This window comes from Urocitellus parryii, chromosome 3, assembly GCF_045843805.1.
Source record: "Urocitellus parryii isolate mUroPar1 chromosome 3, mUroPar1.hap1, whole genome shotgun sequence".
Taxonomy (NCBI): domain Eukaryota; kingdom Metazoa; phylum Chordata; class Mammalia; order Rodentia; family Sciuridae; genus Urocitellus; species Urocitellus parryii.
The window spans coordinates 142,966,194-142,990,769 of NC_135533.1; the positions used below are offsets into that span (position 1 = coordinate 142,966,194).

Here is a 24,576-nt window from a genome sequence, read left to right on the forward strand (position 1 = left end):
ACAGTGCCCACCCACGACGGGCATTTACGAAGGGATCCCCCGGGCCACCCCTCTGAGCTTGGCACAGTGGGTCCCCACCCGAGGAGCCCAGGCTCCGAAGCTGTGTGGAGCTGGGGTCTGACCACCAGATGCTGCTGCCCCCCGAGAGGGCAGCGAGCCGTTCAGAGGGGCCCACTTGCCCGCCCCCCCAGGCCTGTGTGGAGCAGTAGACTTCCAGGAACTGGGTATGAGGATGATGGCGTTAAAGACTGTCACCCCACATTTTTAAAAGAACCCAAACCACAGACTGGTGGGTGGGAGCCTGCCTGTGAGCCCAGCAGGGACACAGGGGGCACTGGCCTTGTGAGGGTGGCCTGGTTATCAGGCCAGGCTCGGGGGGTTCCGTAAAGGGGCTTCTGGAGCCTTCCACAGCGGCCGAACGCACTGGCCAAGGCCCTCAACCGGCCACCCTGGGGTTCAGGAAGTACCCAGGTCACCCCAGGGCCGTGCCTCCTCCACAGCCTCAGCAGGAGGGGACAGAACTGCAGAAGGGCAGCCTTCTCCCCGGAGGGGATCCCACGTGTTCCTGAGCACTCGTCCCCACTGCCCTGTCCCCTGTCACAGGTGGGAATGGAACCCAGAGCTGGGCCCAACACCGTTTCCATGTCTCTGACCCTAAGCTCACTGGGCACTGCCCCTCGTCCCAGGAAGGCCAACTAGACTAAAGGGCAGCGGTGTCACAGCCCACGTGGCGCTCGGGTACTCGGCACAGTCACCAACGTGGAAAGGTTGGGAGATGGTGGGAGGGAAGGAACTGTAACTTATCTTTTCTCTTAAAAACAAAACAAAACAAAAACAATCGGCCAAACCCCACAGCGGGCCATGAGCAGGGGGTCATTCCCACCAGGTGACGCTCGGCTGCAGGTGAAGGAAGGCGGCCCCTTCTCTGGGCAGCACATCCTCGTCCAAGTGGCCATGTCCCCAGCCCTCCCCGTCCCTCCTGCTGTGCATAGTTGAGGCTGCAGCTCCCGCTCAGAGTGACAGGTGCTGGAGACTCATCAGGGCAGTGGCACCCAGGACAGGCCAGACAGACGGGTGTGGAGGCTGAGCCAGCCGTCCGTCCCGACACCTCAGGCACGGGCGGCCCCTCCAGGATGCCGCTGGGCAGGGTGGCCGTGGGCCCTACCTGGATCTCCTCCTGGTACATCTTCAGGCTCAGGTCGCTTTTGGTCCTCGATCTCCGTCCCAGGAACGTCAGGGAGTTTTGCTGGAGAAGGGCGAAGGCTACTGGATGTGGCTGCAGGGCCCCCCATGCCAAGGCCCGGCCTCCTGCCACCCAGGAGTGCCACCGACACTAGCGGGGAGGGGAGCAGCCACGCTAACCCTGCCCCTCACCTGGTACTTCTCCATCTGCGAGAGGGTCTCGAGCAGCCGGGTGACGTCGGAGGCGGCCCCGGGCGCCCCCCGGTAGAGCTCCAGCATGGCCACCAGCTCCTCTTTGGAGATCTCCTTCTCCAGGGTGATGCCACTGTCAACTGTAGGGAGGGATGGTGTGGAGCCTGCAGCTCTGCAGCCACCTCCCTGGGGCCCCCTGCGGGGTCCCACGTCACCCCCTCCATCTGGCACCTGGGACCCCCTCCCTTCTGCTCTGGGTGTCAGCCTCCTGGAGACAGAGGCCTCGGGAGGGCCAGATTGTTCCCAGAGAGAGAGGGGACACGTGGGGACAGGTGCACAGGCAGCTCTGGTGGAGAAGCTGGAAATAAGGGGTCAGTATGAAGAAAGCTGGGCATCTGGGGGCACCACCTTCCCGAGGCCGGCCGCCGAGGGAGCCCCGCTGGCCTCCGCCCAGTCGGCTGTCGGCTGTGTCCACAGCGCCTCAAACGCAGGGGCACAAACTCGATGTTCAGAAACGTGGCGGAACTAACAGAGGAAACAGCTCGTACCGCCTCCCCCAGCCAGGCCGTGACTGGGCTCTCCACTGTCCCTCTGGTTCCAGGCTCTGGGGGCCTGGCAGAGGGACGAGGGGCGTGGCTGCCACACCAGGCCCTGCTCTGTCCGACCTTCAACTGTGACACGCACGTCTTTAGTTTAAAATGAGGTCGTGAGCACTGTTCTGCTATCCGATGGTGGAAAATCAATACGAGGAGGAGACCTAGGCAGGAGGGTCCCGAGGGACGGACAACCAAGGTCAGCCTGCCAAGGCTGAGACAGACAGACAGGCAGGCAGGCAGAGGGGCACCAGTGCCCGAGACGCGCCCCAACAGACCTTCCGAGCCCTGGTTCTGGCGGCTGTAGTTCATTCGGAAGACGAAGGCTTCCAGGATGAAGGCCACGATGATGGTCATCACCACCTGGCAGGGAGGGAGGGGTGGGTCAGCGGCTGTGAGCACCCTGGGAGCCCAGTTAGGTGCTGCGGCCCAGGTGCGGGCAGGGCCTACCATGGTCACGATGTAGAAGGTCATGAAGTACAGGCGGCTCCAGTGGGAGGTCTGCGAGGTGACCCCTTCCTGTAGAGCAAGTGGGGGGTGGGTGGGGCGGCTCCAGGCTGTCCCTGGCCCTGCCCAGGACCAGGCCTCCCCACTCCACAGACCCATTCTCATTGGCTTTTGCTTGTGGAGGACAGAGGAGAGGGTCCTCGCTCCCCTGGGTCTCAAACTTCCTTCCCACCATAGAAGCCTGGGGTGCGACCCGGGAAGGCCGGTGGCCCTGGGGTCTCTATCAGAAGAAGGGTGGGCTTGGGGAGCTCAGAGAGGGGGACGTGTGCCCAGCGCTTCCCTTCAGAGACAGCGTCTCCCCACGTGGCCCAGATCCCGCCTTGGCCTTCTGAACTGGGATCTCAGGCCACACGGCCCCTCGATACCCTTGTGGGGAGACAGCCAGGCTCGGGCGGCGTGGGGCTCGGGAGGGGGAGGGCGATGCCAGCCTGTGCCACGGCCCCTGCGGAGCCTGGCCAGCCTGACATGGGCCTCCAGGCCCTGCGTGGTAAGGGGCCCCAAGGATGGGGGAGCCCTGGCGCTGAGCCCTTACCATGATGATGTACCAGTTGTTGACAACCGTGAGCTCGAACAAGGTCACTGCGGAGGGAGGGGAAGGGGCATGCGATCAGAGCCCTCCTTCCAGACAGCTCAAGGCCACTCCCTCCCCTGGACACAGGCATCAAAGCCACAGAGTGGACACAGGCCAGCCTCCCTGGGCACCTGCTTCGTGGGGAGTCCTGCCATCTTGGTCTTTCCCCAAAGGGCACCCCCTTTGCCTCGACAGCCCGTGACGGCCCAGGGCTGGGGCAGGTCTTCCTGGGTGCAGACCTGCGCCGTCAGGAGGGGTCCCCTTCCCCACCCGGCAGGACCACGTCCCTCCACCCCTGCCCCCATAGGGGGGACAGGATGGAACTGGGGTAGGCCTCAGCCGGGCAGCGTAGGACCCTGTCACAGCATTTGTGTGGCTGGGTCCCTCTGCGGCTGGCACTGTGGCCTGCGCTCTAGTGCCAGCCTGCACCCTCCAGCTGAGGCGTGAAGTCCTTTCCCCCAAACTGGGGAAGTTTCAGGCAAAGGAATGAAACCTGGTGGCCGAGGAGCCCTCGGCCTGGCCTGGACTCCAGCCCTCCAGCGGGGCCAGAAGGGACTCCACAGAAGGGTGGCCAGCGGCTCAGGAGGGACAGCAGTGCCACCTCTGGGTCCTGCGGTGACAAAGGCAGCCGCCCCCGACTCACCGAAGCTGTTCAGGATGTTGTCGAAGTTGTTGAGGTAGTAGTAGCCCTCCTCCACCACCGTGCGGTTGCCCTCTGTACGGTTCAGCCAGCGGTAGGCGTCCGCCACCGTGCTGGTGCTGGGGAGGCAGAGGCAGGCGGGTCAGGACACGGCTGTCACCTCTGGACCAGCTTGTGTAGACGAGGCCCAGCCTGGCTCCGCTGTTGGCCGGGGCGGGTTTCTTCCCAGCCCTCTCTGGCCCCTGACCCTGCTGGCTCTGCCCCCAGCTGCCTTCACCAGGCCTCTCACAGCTCCAAGGCCACCTCTGCATGTACCCAGCCAGAGGGTGACTCCGAGGTGGCACCTTGCTCCGGGCTCCCAGAGCTTCGCCCCTGTGAGGAAGCCGACTTCCCGTTGCCCACTCGTCCTTTGTGGCCCTTCTGTTAAGTTCCACGTGAACACTCTGGAAGGTCAGCTTGGGCCACGGGGGCTTTTCAGAAGGGAGGGACCTGAGCCTCTGGCCAGAGGTGCCACCTGGCCACACAGCTGGGTCATGCCCTTGAAGAAGCTCCTCTGCTGTAAGGCCTGCGCCTGGCCAACATGGCCTCCAGCTACAAGCTCAGCTCAACAATGTCCACGTTACTTTATTAGCGCTTAGAGAGGCCACCCTGACCCACCTAAAAGAGGACACTGAACTGAGGTGACGGCAGCGCCTGCGGCCCTGTGAGCTGGCTCAGAAGGAGCAGGGCAGGGCTGTCACCGGCCTCCCTCCCACTCCATCTTGAGCCTCGCAGTCTTCCTGCCATGTGTCCATCTGTCCCATCCTAACAGGCTGCCCCTAGGTCCCTGGCCACTCCTGGAAGGAAGTGACTCGAGCCACTGTGGTCTGGGGAAGGACAGCTGCAGGCAGCACAGCTCCTGAGCCCTGCTGGGGTCCGGGGGACTTGCTCCGATCCCCTCACCTGAGTTGACCCCGTCCAGAGCCCCCCTGCGGCACCGGGCACCCTGAGCACCGAGAGCCACACAGAACCACCCCAGGCCTGCAGGTGCCGTGGCTTGACAGGGACCTGGAGGCCGGGCCAGTGCAGTCCCAACTGGGGCCGAGGCGCAGGCGGCAGGCCTGGGGGGTGCAGCGGCTGACTCACTTGCAGCAGTTGGGGTACAGCAGGCCGCAGAAGAACTCCATGCCCACGATGGCGAAGGCGTAGTAGAAGGTGAGCAGGGTGAGGCCGAGGCTGGGGGCGCAAAAGCACAGGTGACGGGGGGCCAGGCGGGGCCGGCTCCTGCGCTGCCCGGCCTCCTGGGACCCTGAGCTGACTGCAGGAGAGGCATGCCCCTAGCCAGGCTAGCGACTGGACCGACTGGACCAACTGGACCGTGCCTGCAGGGGAGGGGCCTGCGGCTCCCGCATGGGGTAGGACGGCTCAGTGCAGGACTCTAGGGACAGGCGCCCCTTGGCCAGAGACTCGCCCTTACCTGTGAAGGCAGGTCACAGGTGCCCTTACCTGTGGACGCAGACACGGGGGTAAGTGAGTTGGCAGCTCCCCGCCCCCCTACTAGATACTCAAGACAGGTCAGTAGAGGAGAGCAGTGCCGGGGACCTGTGTGGTCAGATGGGCCTCCTTCGAGACCCTCGACCCTCGAGTTCCAGTCCTTCCTGGGCCTCCTTGCCCCACTACCACCCAACTCCCAGCCCCCACGGGGCACGAGCTTCCTGGTGCCTGGACCTGCGGGCCAGGAGGAAGGGCAGTACCTGGCCATCCGGGGCAGCAGCTCAAACATGGTGTCCAGCACGTTGCGGTATCGCTTCTTCAGCTTAAACAACCTGGGCAACGGCAGAGCGCCGTCAGGCATAGAGGCAGGACGCGCCCAGGTGGGGGTGCGGGGCCTCATGACGCATGCAGCTGGACGGGGCCCCAGAGTGGACGGGACACTGCCCCTGGGGTGGAGCAGTGCCACGTCTCCTAGGGCATCACTGGGGAGGAGGCGGCAGCCACCATCCACCAGTTTACAAATGAAGCAGGTGGCCTGTGGGCAAAGCCCTGCTGTGGAGGAGGGGACAGACACCAAGCCCACAGAGGGACTCATCAACAGAGGGTGGCAGCCTGAGAGGAGGGACATGCAGGCCCAGCCTTGGACACCGCAGCAGCAGGCTCTGCCTCCATGGTAGGCCCCGGCCGCCTGCCTGCCTCCCTCCAGGAAGGACGTGGGCTGCAGGTGGGCAGGCGGGGAGGAGTCCCCACTTCTGAGGGGCCCAGAGAGGCAGATGCTGTGGGTGGAGGGGACCCCATGGGGAAGATGAGTCCCCTCCCAGAGGCAGGGCCAGGGAAGCACCCGGCGTCCTGCGTGCCCCTGCTGAGCCAGTCTGACTGATGACTCTGGGCATGTGGTATGGGTGGTGGCCGAGCTCCCATGAGCAGGATCTGGGGCGCTCACATGGCCAGGAACACGGGGCCCATGTGCCCCAGGGGAAGGCAGTGGCCCTGCTCAGGCTATGTCTATAGGGCTGTGACATCTGCAGACTCCAGCCCCAGGTCTCGGGCTCATTCTGGGTCCCTCCACTTCCCCAGAGTTCTTCACCTTCCCTCTGTCCCCAGCCCCTGTCACCTTAGCAGCTGGAGGGGACGCAGGACCACTATGAAATAGAAGGGTTCCATGTTGAGGGCCAGAGCTAGCAGTCCCAGGAGGGCGAAGGCTGTGACGGAGAAGTCGAACCTGGTCCGGGAGAGAAGCAGAGGCTGCGAGCGGCCTGGGGACTAGGGACCCTCCTCCATCCACTCCCCGTCTCTAAAAGCCAGGACCAGCAGGGTGAAGGCAGGCCACGAGGGGCCACGTCCAGCCAGGTCCAGGGAGCACCCTCCTGCTGTCTTATGGTCACTGAGGGCCAGCGGGCCAGGCCTGTCAGTGCAGGTCCAGGGATCAGGCCTCACACGAGCTCTTGGGGACAAACATCTGGGGACTCTGCAATGGTCTAATGACAGAGAGCAGCAGGCATGGCCTCTGCTGTGCCCAGGACCTCTGTCACACTGGGGCCTGTCCATCCCAAGAGACCTTGTGAGGGAGAGAAGGGGACTCCGGCGAGACCCCCACCAGAGTGGGACACTGGCCCTTCCCTCAGACACACATACACACAATCTCCTGGACTTTCTGGCACTTTCTCTGAGTGCTGGGGATGGAACCTGGTGATTCCTTCCTGCTAGGGGAGCGCCCAACCGCTGAGCTGGCCCCCGCCTCTCTCCTTCCCTGGGAGTGGTCTTCCAGGTGGCCCACGGGTGGCCCATTCTGGCCTTGAGCCTCAACCTCCCAAGCTCTGAGGCTGCAGTGCCCCCGCTGCCCTCCCGTCCTGGACTCCTCTGGTGGACTGGCTTGACTCTACCCAAAACGCCACACGTCACAGGTGAGTGGCCTTCAGTGGGAGGGGAGGGACGCCTGAGCTCAAGGAGGGCAGGGTGGGGCCCTCGCTGTGGCACTTGGTTTCAGGAAAAAGAGGACAAGACTCCAGAGGGGCCTAAGGGACCTCAGGGCCACTTCCTGGAGGGGGGCTGGTGACGAGGGGCTTCTGACGGGAGCTGGGCTCTGGGCGGCCCTGGGCTGTGCAGAGCTGCTCCAGGGAGACAGGCCTCTGCCCTCAGCCTTCCCCCGGCGTCCCAGGGGGGACAGGATGGCAAGGGGACTCGATGGCAGGGAGAGGACACGATGGCAGGGCACAGGGGAGGACACGATGGCAGGCCACAGGGAGGGGCACAATGGCAGGGCACAGGGGGGACAGGACACAATGGAGGGGCACAGCGGGGACAGGATGGCAGGGCCCAGGTAGGGGACAGGATGGCGGGGCGCAGGAGGGACAGGATGGTGGGGTGCAGGGAGGGGATAGGATGGCAGGGCACAGAGGAGACTCTGGGCTGGCAAGAGCGGCCCACTCACAGGTTCCAGCCTGAGGACAGGTACTCCACGGGGCCCAGGCCAGCAACTTTCAGGAACAGCTCCACCCCATAGACTGTGGACAAGGCGGCGGTCAGCACCCTGCCCGCTCGGCTCAGGCGTGTCCTTGGGGCTCCCAAGGCCACAGGGCCTGGCCCAGGTGGGGGCCGACGGGGCTGCCTCATCCTCTTTGGGGATGGCCCAGAACCCAGGCATTTGCTGACACACTCCCTGGGCACCTCCCATGCCAGGCGTCGTGTGGGCACCAGTGGGCGACGCTGGGCCACGCCTGCTGTCCGGGTCTGGGGTCTGGGCAGTGAAGGGGACAGCATGGTGTCAGGGAAGTCCCTAATGGGACAAGGAGGCCAGGCAGAGAGAGGGGCAAGGAGCTCACACAGAAGGAGCCTGAGCACAGGCCGAGGAAGGTGTGGGTGTGGACAGGTCTCGAGTCTCCACGCGTGTGAGCAAGGACAGCGAGAGTGGCAAGGGGCAGGCTTGCCAGGCCTGGTGAGCTGGAGGCCACTGTGCTGGGGGAGGTCAAACCTGGGCCTGGACCTGCCCTGAGGGCGAGGAGAGACCCTGAGGAGGGACAGGGCTACGCTTCCGCCCGCTCCCCGAGGGTCCCTGTTTGGGGAAGCCAAGGCCCCTGGCCGCGAGGCTCCGGGAACTTACTGGTGAGAAAGACCAGGTAACTCCAGGGCACCCGCTTGGAGAAAAAGTTCCCGCCTGCAAGACAGAGGAGCCCGCTCAGGGTGAGCGGCCAGCAGGGAGGGGGCACCCCAGCCTCAGCTCACCTTTCAGCATAAACGTCTCCACGAGGATCCACATCCCGTTGACTGCTACCACCAAGTCTGAAATAGGCCACAGGGGGACAGACAGGACAGGGGGCTCGGGACCCTGCAGTGGCAGCTGCGTCCCTGGTTGACTTCTGGAGAGCTCTGGGGCGAACAGAGAACAGGGCCACCCCACCGAGGGGGAGCTCCCTCCTGCTCAGGGATCTCATTATAGAGCCCAGTCAGTAGGGCTCCACTCAGGGACAGCCAGCCACAAAGTCCCCTCTACGTCACTGCCAGGAAACCAGGAGACGTCCGGACTATGCCCCATTGGTGTGAATGCAGGGCACACGCAGGGGCTGAGGATGGGAAACCGTCCCCCGGGGCGTCTGAGTGTGAAGGACTCCGTGAGCTACTTGGCAGAGGTGCAGAGCAGCGAGCCCCCTCACCCAGCAGGCCCTCGGCCAGGGATGCCCCAACAAGGCACTCGCCAAAACCCAAAAGGAAGAATACAGCCAGCGGCTCCTGGCAGTGCCGCTTAAATGGTCACGCAGGCGCTGGGTGAAAGGTCACTGCTGGGCACAAGGCAGCCTGCGACGGGGGGGGGGGGGGGGGGGGGGGGGGAGCCGGGGGGGCCTCCAGGACACGTTCACTGGGAAGGAAAGTGTCCAGTTGCCGCTGTCGGCTTCAGACGGGGAGAAACCTTACAGTGTTTAAAAAACAAAGAAAAACCATAATGAAATCACCCACGGGGGAGGTGACAGGGAAAGTCTCAACTTCTTGAGTGTGTGTGTTTTGCAGATCTGACTCGGAACCATATAAATAGTCTACATGATCAGAAGCAATCCCCCCAAATCAAAAACAAGATGAAATAAAGGAAGACAAAAGCGTATCCACCCGGAGGAGGCACCCGGTGAGCCAAACAGTGGCCGAGTGGCCCAGAGGGATGCGGCTAGTCCCCACACCCCTGGGACTGTGCTGGGTCTGAGTGACTATGCCAGTGGTGTTGGGCACCTGTGTGTCAAGACCGGGGGTCCAGCCCTGTCAGATTGCTGGAGTGAGGCGGGCACCCCGCGGTCCTGAACACTGAGTATCAGGATGAACACGCAACAGTCGTTATTTACTGTTTTATTTATTTACTTATTTACCAGGGATTGAGCCCAGGGGCACTTAATCACTGAGGCACGTCCCCAGCCCTTTCTAAAACTTTATTTATATAGACAGGGTCTCACTGAGTTGCTCAGGGCCTTGCTAAGTTGCTGAGCCTGGCTTTGAACTTGAGATCCTCCTGCCTCAGCCTCCCAAGCCACTGGGATTACAGGTGTGCGCCACCGTGCTCCACACAGTTATCTTTTAAAAGGTAATATGCTGGGCTGGGGCTGAGTGGTAGAGGTCTTGCCTCACACCGTGCAACACCCTGGGTTCGATCCTCAGCACCACAGAAAAATAAATAAATAAATGAATAAATAAAAAAGTATTGTATCCACCTACAACCAAAAAATAAATATATTTTTTTAAAAAGGTAGAAATGCTAGCCACTTCCATGGAAAAGCCTAGTAACAGTCACCAATCCCAAGCCAGGAGCACCCCCAGCACGTCCGACTGTGGTCTCTAAACACGACTTCCTGCTAAAGGGACCGAAGCTCCTTGCAAAGACTGAATCTGCTTGAGCCTATAGTCTGGTTCTGTCCAAGAGAAGCTTCCGTGGTGATGGAGACATTCTTATCTGTACAGTTTGGTCACTGTTTGAGGCTACTGAGCACTTGAAATGCTAGGGGTAACTGAGTTTTTATTTTAAATTAGCTTAGAAGTTACTAGCAGAGTCTTGGTTTCCAAATGACAGGAAATACGCACCAGGGGAGCATGCAAAAACCAAGAAAAAGGACTAACAGCCCCATTTCCTCAACTGAACACTGCAAGAGGGAGAAAAGAAGAACAGGGCTTGGTGGCACATGGCTGTCATCCCAGAGGCTCGGGAGGCTGAGGCAGGAGGATCTCGAGTTCAAAGCCAGCCTCAGCAAAAGTGAGGCACTAAGCAACTCAGTGAGACCCTGTCTCTAAATAAAATACAAAATAGGGCTGGGGATGGGGCTGAGTGGACAAATGTCCCTGAGTTCAATCCCCCAACAAAGAGGGAGAAAGGGATGGGAAAGAACCTGCAGATTCAAACAGCCCGAGGAGAAACAGCAACCTGTTCTGGAACGTGTCTGAACGCATCCTGATCTAAACGGACGAGGAGCTGGAGTGAGGGTCCAGACCACCAGGAAGGCCTGGCCTGCGGTGACATCTGCCGTCCCTGGTGCTGGCACACAGAAGCGCCGGCATGGTCTTCCTCCCTCCATATTGACTGACTGACTTAGCGCTGGGGAGGGAACCCGGGGCCTCACACACGCTGTCCACTGAGCTACACCTGCTGACCAGGCTGGGCATCTTCTATAGTCAGACGCACAACTGTTTCCCCTCCACCGTGTAGAACAGCAAAGGCTCAGGAGCGAAGGGCCAGGGACAGGCCACACTTACACATGAAATACTGGAAGGCCTTGGACTTCACCAGGATGTTGATTCCTGTTTGGAGAGGAAACGTTCAAATGAAATCCTCACCTGAAGGACACTGTCCCCAGCCACACACTTCATGGACAGGTCAACCAGGACATCGATGCCCAGGGCTGCAGAGGGAGGGCCTGCCTGAGGGAGCCCGTGCTTCTGCTTGGACCCCAAGGGGACGCACCTGGAGCCCACCAGCACAGCCAAGCTGTGTCCACTGTGGGACTTCCGCTGCTGCTCCTCAGCCCGGCCTACCTGTCCACCCACCCATTCAGCTAACGGTCATCCATGGGGCAGAGAAAACCCGTGCCCAGCGAGGGCCCGGCTGTGGGAAGCATCCCGGTGTTCACGTGGCAGCTCAGCCTTGTTCCCAAGAGCCCAGACCCAGGCTTAGGCTGTGACACAAGAAAGTCCTTGTGGGCCAACCACACACCCACACAGAACTGCCAAGATTCAAAGTCCTCTATTGTTGTAAACACACCAAAAAACATCAGAAAGGCCCAGGTCAGAGAGCCGAGTGGCCATCTTGGGGTGGATAAATTTCACTTTCTTCCAATGAGCTGACTTTCTAGATTTTCTTCAATGAATACTATTGCTTTGGTCTAAGTGAGGAAGTATCCAGAAGGTCCCGCTGCTGTTGTGTCATGCACAGGCCACCCCCACGAATGTCTGCCTGTGGCCTCCGAGACCCCCGCCTGCCCCAGCTGTGGGTCACCCTCAGGTGGACCTCACCTTTGAAGATGAGGAACGCGGTCCTGGGAAGCTCGTCGAACCAGTGCTCTCGGTTTCTCTTGACCTGCGGGGCAGTGGGCGCAGGAGTCAGGCCAGGGCGTGGCCCCTCCTCCCTGCCAGTGCAGCTGACCCAGAACAGCCGAGTGACAGCAGCACGGGCAGCCACGGGGCACCTGGAGCCCGCGGGGCTCCTGCCCGACTTTCCCCTGGTCCCGGACTCCCTCCAGAGGGGACTTGCTCCCACAGGTGAGCCAGGCACCTGGGAAGCTGGGCTAATTCGCCTGACGTCACAGAAACTGGATGCGCTTAACCACAACCCTGCGTCAGCACGTGGGGGCTGACGTGGGGGCCGGGCCCTGCTGTGCCAGGCGCCAGGGGTGCACCTCTGAGGCCTCCGTCCCCGCTCCCATTGGGCGCCCCACCCCGCCCTCTCCCAGGTACTCGCCTTCCACTTGAGGGCGGCGACTTCATAGATGTCATAGAAGTCCTTCAGGCTGTCAGAGCAAAAGGAGGAGGCACACGCTGGCACCACCCGAGCCCTGGCTCCCACTCTCACAGGGAGCAGGGGACAGCTCGTGAGTCCCAGCATGTCCTCTGATCTCCTGTCCCGGGGGACTTGGGTCACCCAATCAACCAGCCATGCTGACTGATCCCCGTGGTCCACATTGATGCTGACAGTCTCCACGCCCGGGAGCAGCCGCAGAACACCGCGATTTCGAGATGGACGCTTAGCGTCCTCCAGCAGAGGCCCCGGGGAAAGGCTGGACTGAGCACACCCCAGTAGGAGGCTGCTTCGGAGCCTCAGCAACAGCTCGGAGACCCTTCTGCCCACCGAGACCTTGGCTCAGTTCTCTGCAGCTGTGCCGGGCGCGTGTGTGTGCGCATGTCCACCCCCTCCGCCCACTGGACGACCCCTGCCCTGGGCTCCAGTGCCACCGGCTGGGCCAGGGCAGACATTCCTTTTTCATCCAGCCTGCCTGGCAGTTGGACCTCTGTGACTCACAGAGGGATCCCGACACACACCACCCACCCGTAGAAGCTCAGGGACAAACGGAAATCTAATGAGCCTCTGCCACCTGCTCCCGCTGCCCTGGCGCCCCAGCTCCTGGGGTGAACGCCGTGTCTGGCCGCGCTGCCCCCACTGGCACCGGCTCTCACCTGAGCAGAGGTGAGTCGCTCTGATTCAGGGCCTTGAAAGTCAGAAAGCGCTCCCGGGCGCTCATCCGGGGCTTGTAGAAGCGCATTAGGCCTTCGAACTGCCTGTAGGAGATGCCCGCGGGCCTCTGGGGGGCGGAGGACAGGAGGTGGATCAGGGATCCAGCCCAGACTGTTCCCCACCCAGGGCAGCCAGGCTGGACGCCAGCACACACCCCAGGCCCTGCTCCTTCTCCCTGGCAGGACTCTGGTCTGTGAAGTCTCTGGCCCCACCAGGCTCAGGGGCTGCTCCGGGCAGGGGCAAAGCAAGGCCCACCCCTGCCCGCGCCCCTACCTGCTGGCTGACAAGGAGGCGGTAGGCGTGCTGGATGGCAGTCCTCTTGTGCAGCAGCAGAGACTTGAACTTGCGCTTCTCGATGTCACTGAAGGTGTCGAACACCACGGCCAGGAGCTGCGGGGGAGGCAGAGCCTGATTGTGCGCCCTGCAGGGCCGGACCGGCAGGAAGGCGTCACCAGCCAGCCAAGGGGACTGGAGACCCCCGCATGCATCCCAGGATACAGGACTCTGGTGGCTCTCCACAGGAGCCATTCACTGCCACCTGTCCCTGGCTGGGCCGGGGACAAGCGAGGGGACAAGGAAGCAGCAAGAGGGGCAGGAAGAGACATCATGGCGGTGTTCTTCCTCCTGCTCCTAGTACTTGTGTGTCAGGACTTCATGGGTGGCCCAGAAATAAGGGGGGGAGGAGGCCGTGCTCAGGAAGCAGCCTCAGGGATGCCTGGTACCCTCAGCTCAAGGACACCAGCTACATTACTAGAGGGCAGGGGGCGGGAGGGGGAATGGGACGGAATCCCTTTCTGGAAACACCCCATCTTTCACAGGCGTTTTGAGGATGCTCTCCTGCCCTTCCCACCTTCACATGGGCCCCCCATTTACTCTGTGCAGGTCACGATGCGCGACTCTTCCCTAGCTGGGCCACGCACCCAATATTTCAGGCTATGAAGGCCAGGTGGCTGCCGCCACTCCCAGCTGGCCATACCAGGTGTTCTGTGAAACCAGCCACAGAAATGAGCCAGCTGGTGGGCGTGGCCATGTGACAATGGAACTTTACGACCTGGCCTGGGCCAGGTCGCTGACCCTTGCCCCAGACTGTTGCCCCCACGACATTGTATAATTTTTGGTTTTCACCCACGGTTCCTGCCCTGACTGCCTCCCAAAGCCAGCCACAGGAGGGAGAGGGCCTCCTCCCTGAGGTGGTCACAGGAAGCCAAGCTCCCGTCCAACAGGCCACGGCCCCTCGCCTTTCCACGGGCAGCTGTCCTGCGGCCTGGAGGAGAGGCCGCCCAGAGAGGTCGAGTGCAGGCAGCAGGGCAGGGGACAGTGAGGGTGTGGAGGCTCTGACAGCCTCCCTGGGCCTCCACCCTGCGTGGCTGCACTTGTGACCCTGAGTTCTGGAGCACCTCCAGGTGGCTTACTGGTGGAGAGAAGGCTCCTCCCTGGAGAGGTCCCAGGAGCCTCCGTGACTGTGGTGTGAGTGAGGGGACAAGCCCTTGCTTTTCCCAACAGACAGTTCTAAATAGGTCACAGGGTAGGGCTTACGCAAGAGGCTGGGAGGCCACTGTCTTTCTTTTAAACATGGTCATAAAAAGAAAGTGTCTTCTTTTTTTGAAACTAGAAATGTCTGGATTTCACAAGTCTGCCCAGAGAAAGCGTCTTCCATGTCCATCTGAGCCGGACTCCGTGACAGTGTAAAGTGCTTTCTGGAAATGGACCAATAAGCCTAACAGGCTGGGGGCAGCTCACTGGGGAATAGCACTGGCCAGCACCCAGTCCCAGGCTCCCCCTCAGGGACAAAAAGCCCCTGCCAGCTCTGGCGCTGACGCATGGTCTCACCCAGCGCTGGCGGGGACCTGGAGGACAGCCTGGTGGCCAGCCTCTCTCAGCAGGCACCCCCAGAGCCCTCGAGTGCTCAGGGTGCGCGTCTCCTGAGTGGAGGGTGCTCCAGCTAGATCCTGGGGTTCCTGATGAGCGGGGCACAGGCACACAGTGCTCCTGGCCTGTGGACACAGGGCAAGGGTGGTTGGGCAGGGCCCCGGGGTCTGTCCACAGGGCCACACTGGGCTGTGCCCTGGGCTCACTCCTCTATTGGTCTCACACTTGCAATTTCTGCATCTGTCGCAGTCACAACAGCCCCTGGCGGCGGGGTGGGGGGTGAGGTGCTCCACCCTCAGGTCTGAAGTACCTTGCAGCCTGGCTGGGCAGGGTGGACGCCAGTCTCCAGAGTCACTCTGCCTGTGCTTCAAGAATGACAAGATCCCTGAGCAGTCCTGGCCTGAAACCCGGCACCGTTGGCAGCAGCACTGACCCTGACAGGATGCCACCAATAGGGGCACCTGACATAGTCCCCAAACGTCACACCTGCCAGGAGCCTGGGCTGCCCAGCCTCTTACCAGGTTCATGATGAAGTAGAGCTCGATGGACAGGTACACGATGAAGAAGGCGCAGGACCAGGGGCTCCGGGCGTAGGCGGGCATCATCACATCTGGGAAACTGACGCGCACAGGGTCAGCCGCGGGGCCTCCAGGGACATGCCTGGCACAGGACAGTTCCCTGCGCAGCCCACACTGGGCCCTGAGGCTGAGCCCCAAGTGGAGCATGGCAGCCGAGGTGTGCAGTGCCCTTGGCTGGGCCCATGGAGGACGGAGGGGAGGGTGCCCGGACTCACTTGGCCGTGGTCAGGAGGACGAACAGGCTGACGATGCTGTCCTCCAGCGTGTGGAAGTACTGCGGGGGGCGCGGGGACACGTGAGGGCACACTGTGGCCAGGCCACCTGCAGCGCCAGCCCTGCCCACCTGCTCCCCTCCTGCTGAAGAGCTCCTGGGAGGGCAGAGCACGGAGGCACCCTCTGGCAGGGGCAGGCCACCAACTTCGGGGGACATGTCTGGGCAAGGAGCCTGCTCTGCCAGTGTCCTGGCATTCCAGGCCTGGTCTTGGATGCCCTCCTCAAGGGACAGGAGGGACTGCCTTGGCCCTGAGGTGACCAAGAGCCCAGGTCTGTGGCTCTCAGGGGCCAGGAGCCAGGCAGAGTGTCCCTTCCCAACCTGCCTCGCGCTCACTCCAGCCCCCTTGAGGGACAGCCACAGGAAGAGACCGCGGCCTCGGCTGCTTACCGGATCAGCAGGGTTGGAGGAGAACAAGTAGAAACCTGGAGGGTGGCAGAGGAAGACCAGAGGTGTGAGAGCGGGAGTCCCAGGGCCAGGAAACTGAATGTCACACACGTGGTGGCCGCACTGGGCCCCAGGCGTGGAGGGGGCTATGGGCCCAAGAGGTCATGCTGTTTGAAGGAGCTGGTGCTCCGCGCTCTGGGGGCCCACTGCCCCCAGAAACGTGCCCAGGACGGACAGCCTTTCTCTAGCATGGCTGCGGACCTGTATTTTGCGGAGTCTGGGTCTAAAGAGCCGCCCAGCTCTGCAGACCAACAAAGCCCATCTGGGGGCTGGATCTGGAGCCCTGGCCTGGAGGACAGAGTGGCCAAGTCAAGTCCCAAAGGGGTCCTCCTGCTCCCCTGAGCCAGGGTCCTGGGGAGGGGCACCCTTCCTGTCCCAAGTCCTTGGAATCCTGAGTGAGAAAAGGGGGACTCTCCATCCTCAGATGCAATCTGTACCCCAAGAAGCACAATGTGATTCACCCAGGGCAGGTGGGAGGAGTGGGAGGACACGGCTCAGGACTGGGTGGTCATGAGGGCTCCTTGGTTCTGGGGCTGTCACCACCCAGGGGTCTCTGGAGACATGCCTCTGTGGCATGCTGGAACACACCATGAGCCTGGGCCAGGATGCCAGGTCACACTGCCTGTCTAAAGAGCCCAGACCTCTTCCAGGTGACAAAGGCCGGTCCCGGGGGGCCTCCTGTGAGGCTGGATCCTGAGCCAAAGGCCCAGGCACATGCCGCAGGGGAACTAGGGCACCTGCGCTGGGCGGCACCAAATCACGCGCCGCAGCGGGTCTGAATGTGGCCAGTGTCCACAGCAGCAGACCAGGGGCACGCCTACTGTATTGAGGGCAGCGTCAAGGAGCTACGTCTGCACGTATCAAAAGGCATAAGCCCAACGGGCACAAGAGAGCAACCTGCCACCCGGGCTACGGTGCCCACCTGGGGTTCTCAGCCACGTGGGAGGCCGAGGCAGGAGGGTCAGAGGTACGATCGACCAGCCTGGGAAACTTAGTGAGACCTTGTCTCAAAATAGAAAAGCGGGCTGGGGACACAGTGCAGTTGGTAGAGGGCTTCTCTCACACGCACGGGCCCTGGGTTCAATCATCAGCACCGCAAAAAAAAAAAAAAAAAAAAAAAAAAATGGCTTGGGGATGCAACTCAGTGGTAGAGGGCTTGGGGTTCAACCCCCAATGTTGCAAAAAAAAAAAGAATCCAAGAGGCCCCAGAGACCCCCTCGCGTGAGATGCAAGAGGAAGGTGCCAGCTACCGACTGGGAACCACCCTCACCAGATGCTGGGTCTGGGGCACGCTGACCTGGGACTCGCAGCCTCCAGGACCATGGGCAGTACATTCCCATTTCCAAGCCACCCAGCCCACGGTCCTTGACGACAGCAGCCTGGGGACAGACACTGCCCACTGAGAAGGTCTTCCTGAAGGGCATGGGTTGCTCACCGAGGATGGCGAAGATGATCATGAAGAAGAGCAGCAGGAGCAGGATGTCCATGAAGGGGGGCAGGGACTGGAAGATCTGCCGCAGGTTGCTGGGGAGAGAGGGGCGGCTGGGCTGGGGGCCGGCCCGGGCTGGCGGGCGGGAACAGGGCAGGTGTGACAGACACAGCACCAGTCCCCGTGGCCCAGTTGAAGAGGGCCCACAAGATCAGGAAGGGCAGCAGGCCAAGCACAGGGCCTCGGGCACCAAGGTCAGCTCCCAGAGATACCCCAGGGACGTGATTCCCACCCTGCCATGGGCACAGAGGAGGCCCTGCTGGCCACTGTCACCACAGGTCCCCCACGAGACAGTCTTGGATGGGTCTCCAGAGACATGTGACTCTGGGTGTGGGCTGGCACCGGTGTGGTCCTGGAGCCCGGGGAGGCACCAGGAGGGCCTGCCCGATCCACCATGATGCTTCACACGGCCGCCTGCTGGGGCGGGTGCTGCTGTGCCCAGCAGGTGACAAGCAAGTGGCACGCTCTGTGGGGAGCTGGCCCCAGAGGGCAGCAGGCAGGACGGACAGGGCCCTGGACGTGGAGTCAGGGAAGCTCAACCCACAGGACCCGCCTGCCCGTGCCAGGTCAGCAGGGGCTCCAGCTCCACAGGCCAGAGGTCAAGGTTGCCCGCAGCAGGGCCCATCCACACAGCCCACCCCGAGCCTTACCGCCGAACGCCGCCGCAGTACCGGCAGTCCACCAGGAAAATGCAGCGCAGGGCCCGGGTCACCCGCACGTGGGACGTCTGCCGCACCAGCACCACGATGGCCTCCGCGAACTGCACCACCAGGACGCAGGTCTGGACGGCAGGCCCAGGGCGTCAGGCCACAGCCGGCCCCCACCCCAGCGCACCCAGCAGTCCCAGGGACTGCTCCCCGCCACAGCCCACAGTCACCTGCCCTCGGCATCCACCAGCCTCCCCCACGTCCACTCCCACCAGGAGGCCCTGGAGGTCTGGGCCCAGCCTGACCTCCGCTCCCTGGGGACATTCTCCTAGACGGGTGTGCACACTCGTCACACTGCCGAGCGCCACCTCGACTCGCCCTACTGAGGCCTCCTCTGCCACACAAGAGGTGCACAACGCTGGGGCGGTCAGCGCGGGGCCAGCAGGCTGAGCGGACCCCTCCCTTCCGCCTCGCTGCATGTGCACTGTGTTGGGCTCACACCTACGGTGACCCAGAGTGTACCAACACGGAGCCCCAGGACTGTGCTGGTACCCCCAGGACACCTGGGGACGTGCCGAGGCTGGCAGGACCCAGGGTGACATCCGTGGGGGATTTTAAATCAGTCCAAAGATACAGGTTTGAAGCACCCACGGGAGAAACAGGCGCCACACAACGGGCAGACAGACACATCACCTTGACCATGGTCCGCTTGTGCCGGACGAAGGTGTGGAGGCCCAGCCACCGCGATTTCATGCAGAGCTCGAACACCACCACCATCAGCGCAAACAGCTCCAGGGTGGCGTGGACCTGCAACCAGGCATGGGGCGTGGCAGGCCACCATTCAGGGCCACCTGTCTTGGCCCCACCCCCAGGGCCTGGGAACTGCCAGGGCCCCTTCCTAACACACACAGCCCTGGACGCAGAGCGTCCCCAGAACATCTCCACACGTGGACTGTGCACCTGGCGAAAGGCCGGGCCTAGGGCGCGAGGGAAGGAGCAGAGGGGTGACAAGACTCCCATCTAGTTCCAGGAAGGACACCATGAAATTTACAAAGACCCAGAGAAGAACATTAAAGCAGCACGGAAAAGGGACTTAAAAACCAAGGGGACAATCCAGGCTCTGAGAAGTGGCCCCCCAGTCTCGTTCCCCAGTTGGCACCAGGACAAGAACACAGGGAAGACCTAAATGAGCCTCGTCTGCTCAGGGTGCTGTATCCTCCAGGGGACAGGGTCCCCCGGAGGAGGGAGAGCCAGCTCCAGGAGCAGTGGTGGGGACAGGGTAGCTGGGGAAGGGTCACAAGGGCCTGGGGCCCAGGCTGCTCAGTGAGGGTGTCCTTTCCTGTTCCTGCTTGAGCAAGGGACATGGCACTCCCACACACCACCAGGCCCAGTGCTGACCAAGGGCTCTGCTGGGCAAGGCATCTGTGGGACTGGACCGTCCTCCTGCCACCGGTGGCCCCAGCTAACTGCTTTCTTGTCGAGGTTGGAGACAGTGAGCAGACAGTGGGGTGACCGAGGGGCGGGTACTGGTCCTGAGGGACACCAGTGGGACACCTCTCTGACAGACTCCCGGGGAGGCTGCTGACCCCACTCACCCAGTGAGACTGTGGGGTCCTCGGGACTTCAGTGGCTGCCCTGAGATTGTTTCAGGTCTGCTGCAGCCCCTGCCCTTCCAGAATGTTCCCTCCTGCTGTCTGCCCCAGAAAGCCCCGCTCGCTGGCCCCAGGCACTCACGTAAATGCCGAGCCGGAGTGCGGGGACGGCAGGCGCCTCACACAGGGACAGCAGCAGCAGCAGCAGGGCGGTCAGCAGCTCCATCAGGTAGAAGAGGTGGTTGTGTACGAAGAGGTAGGCCCCCAGCGCCCTGGCGTCCTTGGGGTGGGTGAAGAACTTGTCGTTGTTCTCGCCTTCCTGAAAGGACGGGCGTGTGGGCGCGCCAGCCAGGGTGACTCCGGGTGACCCAGAGGTGCGGTGGCAGGGAGAGGGGCAGGCCCAGGCGAGGACTGGGAAGAACTCGGGCGCAGCTGGCCCCGCCTCACCCCCTGGACAGGCCAGAGAGACAGCAGCTGCTCAAGACCCAGGGCGGGTGCCTGGTGGGTCCAGAGTGGGCACCCAAAAGCTCACGTGAGAAGCAGGACGGTCAGAGGAGGAGCCCCGGGTCAGGAGAGCCTTGACCAGCCAGCGAGCTAATCGCCTGATAGGGATGGACACGGGGTGACGCGGGCAGGGGGTGTGGCTGAGGAGGTGGGTTCTGGGGGTGCCCCGGGTTCACGATCTGTCCAATATCCAGTCCCTGCCCCCTCTGCTTCCTGGAGCCACGTTCCCAGCTGCTCCCCTGGGCCACGCTCTTCTGCCACGAGGTCCTGCCTCCCCTCAGGCCACCTGTGGACTGAGCCCTCTGAAACCGGGAGCCCCAAATACACTTTTTCTCCTCTAAAGTTGTTTTTGTTGGGTCTTTTGGTCACAGCAGCAAATATGGAAATTATCTCAGCTTTCACAGGAAAATGGGCCAACACCGTGCCTTTAGGACCCTTCTAAACCCAGGGAGAGCTGCCCGGAGGGGGACCACGGACTCTTATTAACTCAGGCTGCCCGCATCCTAATCCCATTTTTTGGACAGATGATAATTGCACTTATTTATGGGGCATGATGATGTTTGGATATAGGATCTGTTATGGAGTGACAAAATCAACTAATCAATACTCACCCCTATTCACCTTTCTTTTTTCTTTCTTTTTCTTTTTCTTTTTTTTCTTTTGTAGCAGGAACATTTAAAATCTACTCTCTAGGGGCTGGGCTGGGGCTGAGCAATAGAGCGCTTGCCTTGAGGCCCATCCTTAGCACCACATAAAAAGACCTAAATAGATATTGTGTCCACCTAAACTAAAAAAAGTATTTCAAAAAATTTTTTTAAATCGACCATCTCAGCAATTCTGAAACAGACACACCACATCATTAACCACGGTCACCACGCTGGACAAGGGTCTCAGGGACTCAGTCCTCCTGTCTGACGGAAGCTTTACTACCTCACCTGCTCTGCTCGCCCTGGTAACCCCATTCAGCCTCCACCTCTGCAACCTCACTGTGAGGCGGGCAGCGCTGCCTTCCTGTGGCGGCTCATTCCACATCACATCTCGCTCTCCAGGTCCATCCACACTGTCGCAAATGACAGGAGCTGGTCCCCTTTCGAGGCACACAGTCTATTCTGAGTCTACCCCAGGTTTCCTCTGTCCCTTCACCTCTCACGACTCCTGGCCCCGCACCCTTGGCCACCATGAGTGGCTGCAAGGACCACAGGCGCGCAGGTCTCTCTGACACACCGACATCAGACCCTCTCAGAAGGGCCCAGAGGTGGGACCGCAGGGCACAGCAGGTCTGCTCGGCTTCCTGAGCTCCTCCAGGTTTTTCCACATCCCCACGTGAGGGTCCCTCCTCGGCCTCCTCACCAGCACACACCCCAAGGCCACCGCTGGCCCTCCTTGTCACCATCAGCCTTTGGGGGCTTCCTTATGGTCCCTGGAGTTGGTGGACACAGCGTAAGTGGGGGGCATCCGGCCTCAAGGGTCCATCCCCCACCTGGGCAGCCAACCTCGGTGGCTTCGTGGGCACGTCCCCAGCCGCTGGGCTGCGGGCACTGGCTCTGTCTTCTCGAGTGGCGGAGGCTAGTGCCTGCCTCTGACCCACAGCAACCTCTGGAGACATTTCTGGTGGTCAGTGTGAAGGTTGAAAATGCTCCCGGCAGCTGCAGGGTCCATCCCAACGACCACCCTCGCCATCCTCACGGAGGCTCCTCCGGGGAAGGCCTGGGCGGCGGCTTGCAGGGGACCCGGAGCAGGTCACTTCCCGAAGCTGACCCGCTGCTGCCCTCCTGAGCAACTGCAGACCAGCGGGGGGGGGACAAAGGGCCCACACCAAGAGGCGGCAGGCCGGCGCAGCCTGTGGTCTGTGCAGGGCCCCAGGGACAGGGACAATAGGCACAGTGGCCAGGAAGCTTCTCGACTGAATTACTTTAGAAAATGTGACTCTTGCGCAATTTCTCCCAACAAGTGGCCCAAAAGCCAGAGGAAGGCACTGCCGCGGGGGCTCTGACTTGAACTCCAGAACCTGGAGGCGCCGGACAGGAGACAGGACACCGTCTCCACCAACGAAGCCCGAGGAAACCCTTCCCAGGGGACTGGGTTCCGATCTGAGCCTAAAGGACCACACGGGGCTCGTCTCCTGCCTGCTGTGCGAGAGCCACACGAGGACACGTCAGGAAGGCCAGTGGGACGGCCTCTCCGCTCCCTGGGGCTCAAGTCCACAGAGACGTGAGCGCTGGACATGTGGCTCCCGAGGGTGAGGCACTGGGGAGGCACGTGGGAGAGGAGGAGAGGGGACCGTGGGTACCAGCCAGGGCCACCAACCCTCACACACCAGCAGCCCAGTGCAGGGGCCCCGCTGCAGCTCAGCCATGGGCCAAAAGAGGAAGCCACCTGACACCAGCCGAGACTCCACAAGTAGTCACCATGCTGCCCATGGGGACCCAGGCTGCCCAAGCTTTTGTTCTCTAAAACTGATGCATGTTTTGGTAAAAATAACTCAAATAACACACAGACATAGAAGGTGGTAAGACTCCCATCAGGGCTGGGGCTGTGGCTCAGCGGTAGAGCGCTCGCCTTGCACGCACGAGGCCCTGGGTTCGCTCCTCAGCACCACATAAATAAGTGAAATAAAGGTGTTGTGTCCAACTAAAAAGTAAATATTAAAAAAAAAAATAGAATCCCATCAGCCAGAGGTCACCAGTCCTGTCCTAGGTGAATACTTTCCAGATGTGTGGCTCTGTGCATGCATGCACACTCACACACGCACACTCTCATACACACATACACTCACATATACACATATACTCACACATGCACACTTGAGCACACATGCATACATACACACATGCGCGCACACACTCATGCACACACACACACACATGCAGACACACACACACACGCGCGCGCGCGCGCCACGATAGGTACATAAAACTTTCCATAAAAATGATCGTGACACATCTGATGTTCCATCACCTCTATTTCCACAAGTACCGTGGCCATTTTCAAGTGGATACAATGTGGCCAGAAGGACAGATGTGCTGGGGACAGCTCTGCCCCGGGGCTGTGTGCAGACTGACCAAGGACAGCCCAGGCTCCACCGCTGAACCATGCCCCAGCCCCAGATGGACAGTTTAAACCCACCCTGGGGACTTGCTATCGGGGGTCTGGGCATTGCTTGGCCTCCCTGAACCTCCACGGTGACGGTTGTAAAGCGGGAGGTGATGGCGCCAGCCCGGGCGCCTGGTGTGAGGACAAGCAGGTGCCCCCACAAAGTCCCCCACTCCATCACCAGCACTCTCCCCCGCTTAGGGAGAGAAGGAATTACCAGATTCCCGAGTCCCTGGCTCTGCCCTCAGGGAAGGGACACTAACAGGCGGCCCAGCTCCCTACCGCGTCCCTGCATGTGTCTATGGCCTCTACCTGAATCAAACATCTGCAGAGGAGCCAAGGCACCTGCGCGGCTCTGTGTGAAAACACAGACACAGACAGACAGCTGGACAACACCAAGTGGACACCTGGACTGAATGACATCTTTTTTTTAACATGACAACACAAATCCTTGCAGGGGAGAACTGCTTCAGAGAAAAGAGATGAGGAAAATCATCATTCAAACGAATTTAAGAAACATCCTATTCTTCACCCAGATCCTCACTGAATGGACACCAGAGACCAGAATCCGACTGTGACAAGATCAGGCACAGAGGCCTAGAGGCTGGGCTGGTGGTGGAGGGCAGATCTCCAGGGGACAGACTCTTGCTGGCTGAGGAGGCCCCTCCCACCCAGTCGCCCATCCCCCAGTCTCTGCAGTAAGAGCGAGGGTTCACCATGCAGAATCAGGGAGCGCCACCAGGGAACAAACCCAGGCCTTCACAACAGCTGAGTGAATGAGGCTGACTCCCCCGGTGTCATCTAAAGTCACTGGGATGACATTTACACGAGGTCATAATACAAGAGAAAAGCGTGTGCTGCGCACTATTAACAAAATGCAGACTATGGCTCGGGGTGTGCTTGGGGTGCAGCGCCTGCCCAGGGTGCACAAGGCCCTGGGCGCCTCCCTGACAAAGGACACCAGCGGATCACACAGCCACAGGCAGCACTTGTTTTGGATATGGAGTCCTGCTCTGTTGCCCAGACTGGCCTTGAACATCTGGGCTCCAGCAGGCCCTCCCCTGGCCTCCTGAGGAGGGGGACTACCAGAGTGACCCTCCAGGCCTGGCTCTGCCTGGCGGTGGCTTGGTTGGTTTTCTTAGGGGCACTGGGGTGGAGCCCGGCTCCTTACCACTGAGAGTCACCCCAGCCCTTCTCATGTTTGATCTGAAACAGGCTCTCACTCAGCGCTGGAC

General features: G+C 61.4%; 1 protein-coding gene across 5 annotated transcripts in view; it reads right to left on the reverse strand.

Annotated features, from left to right (window-relative positions):
- Positions 1 to 24,576, reverse strand: part of Tpcn1 (two pore segment channel 1) — a 50,447-nt gene that overhangs the window by 2,300 nt on the left and 23,571 nt on the right. For 4 of the 5 annotated variants that reach the window (XM_026412075.2, XM_026412073.2, XM_026412074.2 and 1 more), the window contains 24 exons: positions 19,887 to 20,063; positions 18,846 to 18,959; positions 18,156 to 18,286; positions 17,452 to 17,540; positions 15,960 to 15,994; positions 15,514 to 15,572; positions 15,239 to 15,338; positions 13,125 to 13,241; positions 12,794 to 12,918; positions 12,081 to 12,129; positions 11,636 to 11,699; positions 10,880 to 10,924; positions 8,381 to 8,437; positions 8,259 to 8,312; positions 7,590 to 7,662; positions 6,273 to 6,380; positions 5,419 to 5,490; positions 4,811 to 4,900; positions 3,689 to 3,804; positions 3,007 to 3,053; positions 2,418 to 2,486; positions 2,246 to 2,330; positions 1,375 to 1,514; positions 1,166 to 1,246 (listed from right to left, as the gene is read on the reverse strand). In XM_026412075.2, the coding sequence (XP_026267860.1) occupies positions 1,166 to 1,246; positions 1,375 to 1,514; positions 2,246 to 2,330; positions 2,418 to 2,486; positions 3,007 to 3,053; positions 3,689 to 3,804; positions 4,811 to 4,900; positions 5,419 to 5,490; positions 6,273 to 6,380; positions 7,590 to 7,662; positions 8,259 to 8,312; positions 8,381 to 8,437; positions 10,880 to 10,924; positions 11,636 to 11,699; positions 12,081 to 12,129; positions 12,794 to 12,918; positions 13,125 to 13,241; positions 15,239 to 15,338; positions 15,514 to 15,572; positions 15,960 to 15,994; positions 17,452 to 17,540; positions 18,156 to 18,286; positions 18,846 to 18,959; positions 19,887 to 20,063 (2,097 nt within the window). Of the gene's footprint in view, positions 1 to 1,165; positions 1,247 to 1,374; positions 1,515 to 2,245; positions 2,331 to 2,417; positions 2,487 to 3,006; positions 3,054 to 3,688; positions 3,805 to 4,810; positions 4,901 to 5,141; positions 5,171 to 5,418; positions 5,491 to 6,272; positions 6,381 to 7,589; positions 7,663 to 8,258; positions 8,313 to 8,380; positions 8,438 to 10,879; positions 10,925 to 11,635; positions 11,700 to 12,080; positions 12,130 to 12,793; positions 12,919 to 13,124; positions 13,242 to 15,238; positions 15,339 to 15,513; positions 15,573 to 15,959; positions 15,995 to 17,451; positions 17,541 to 18,155; positions 18,287 to 18,845; positions 18,960 to 19,886; positions 20,064 to 24,576 lie in introns of those variants that run through there. The other variant, XM_077796124.1, reaches the window with a different exon arrangement.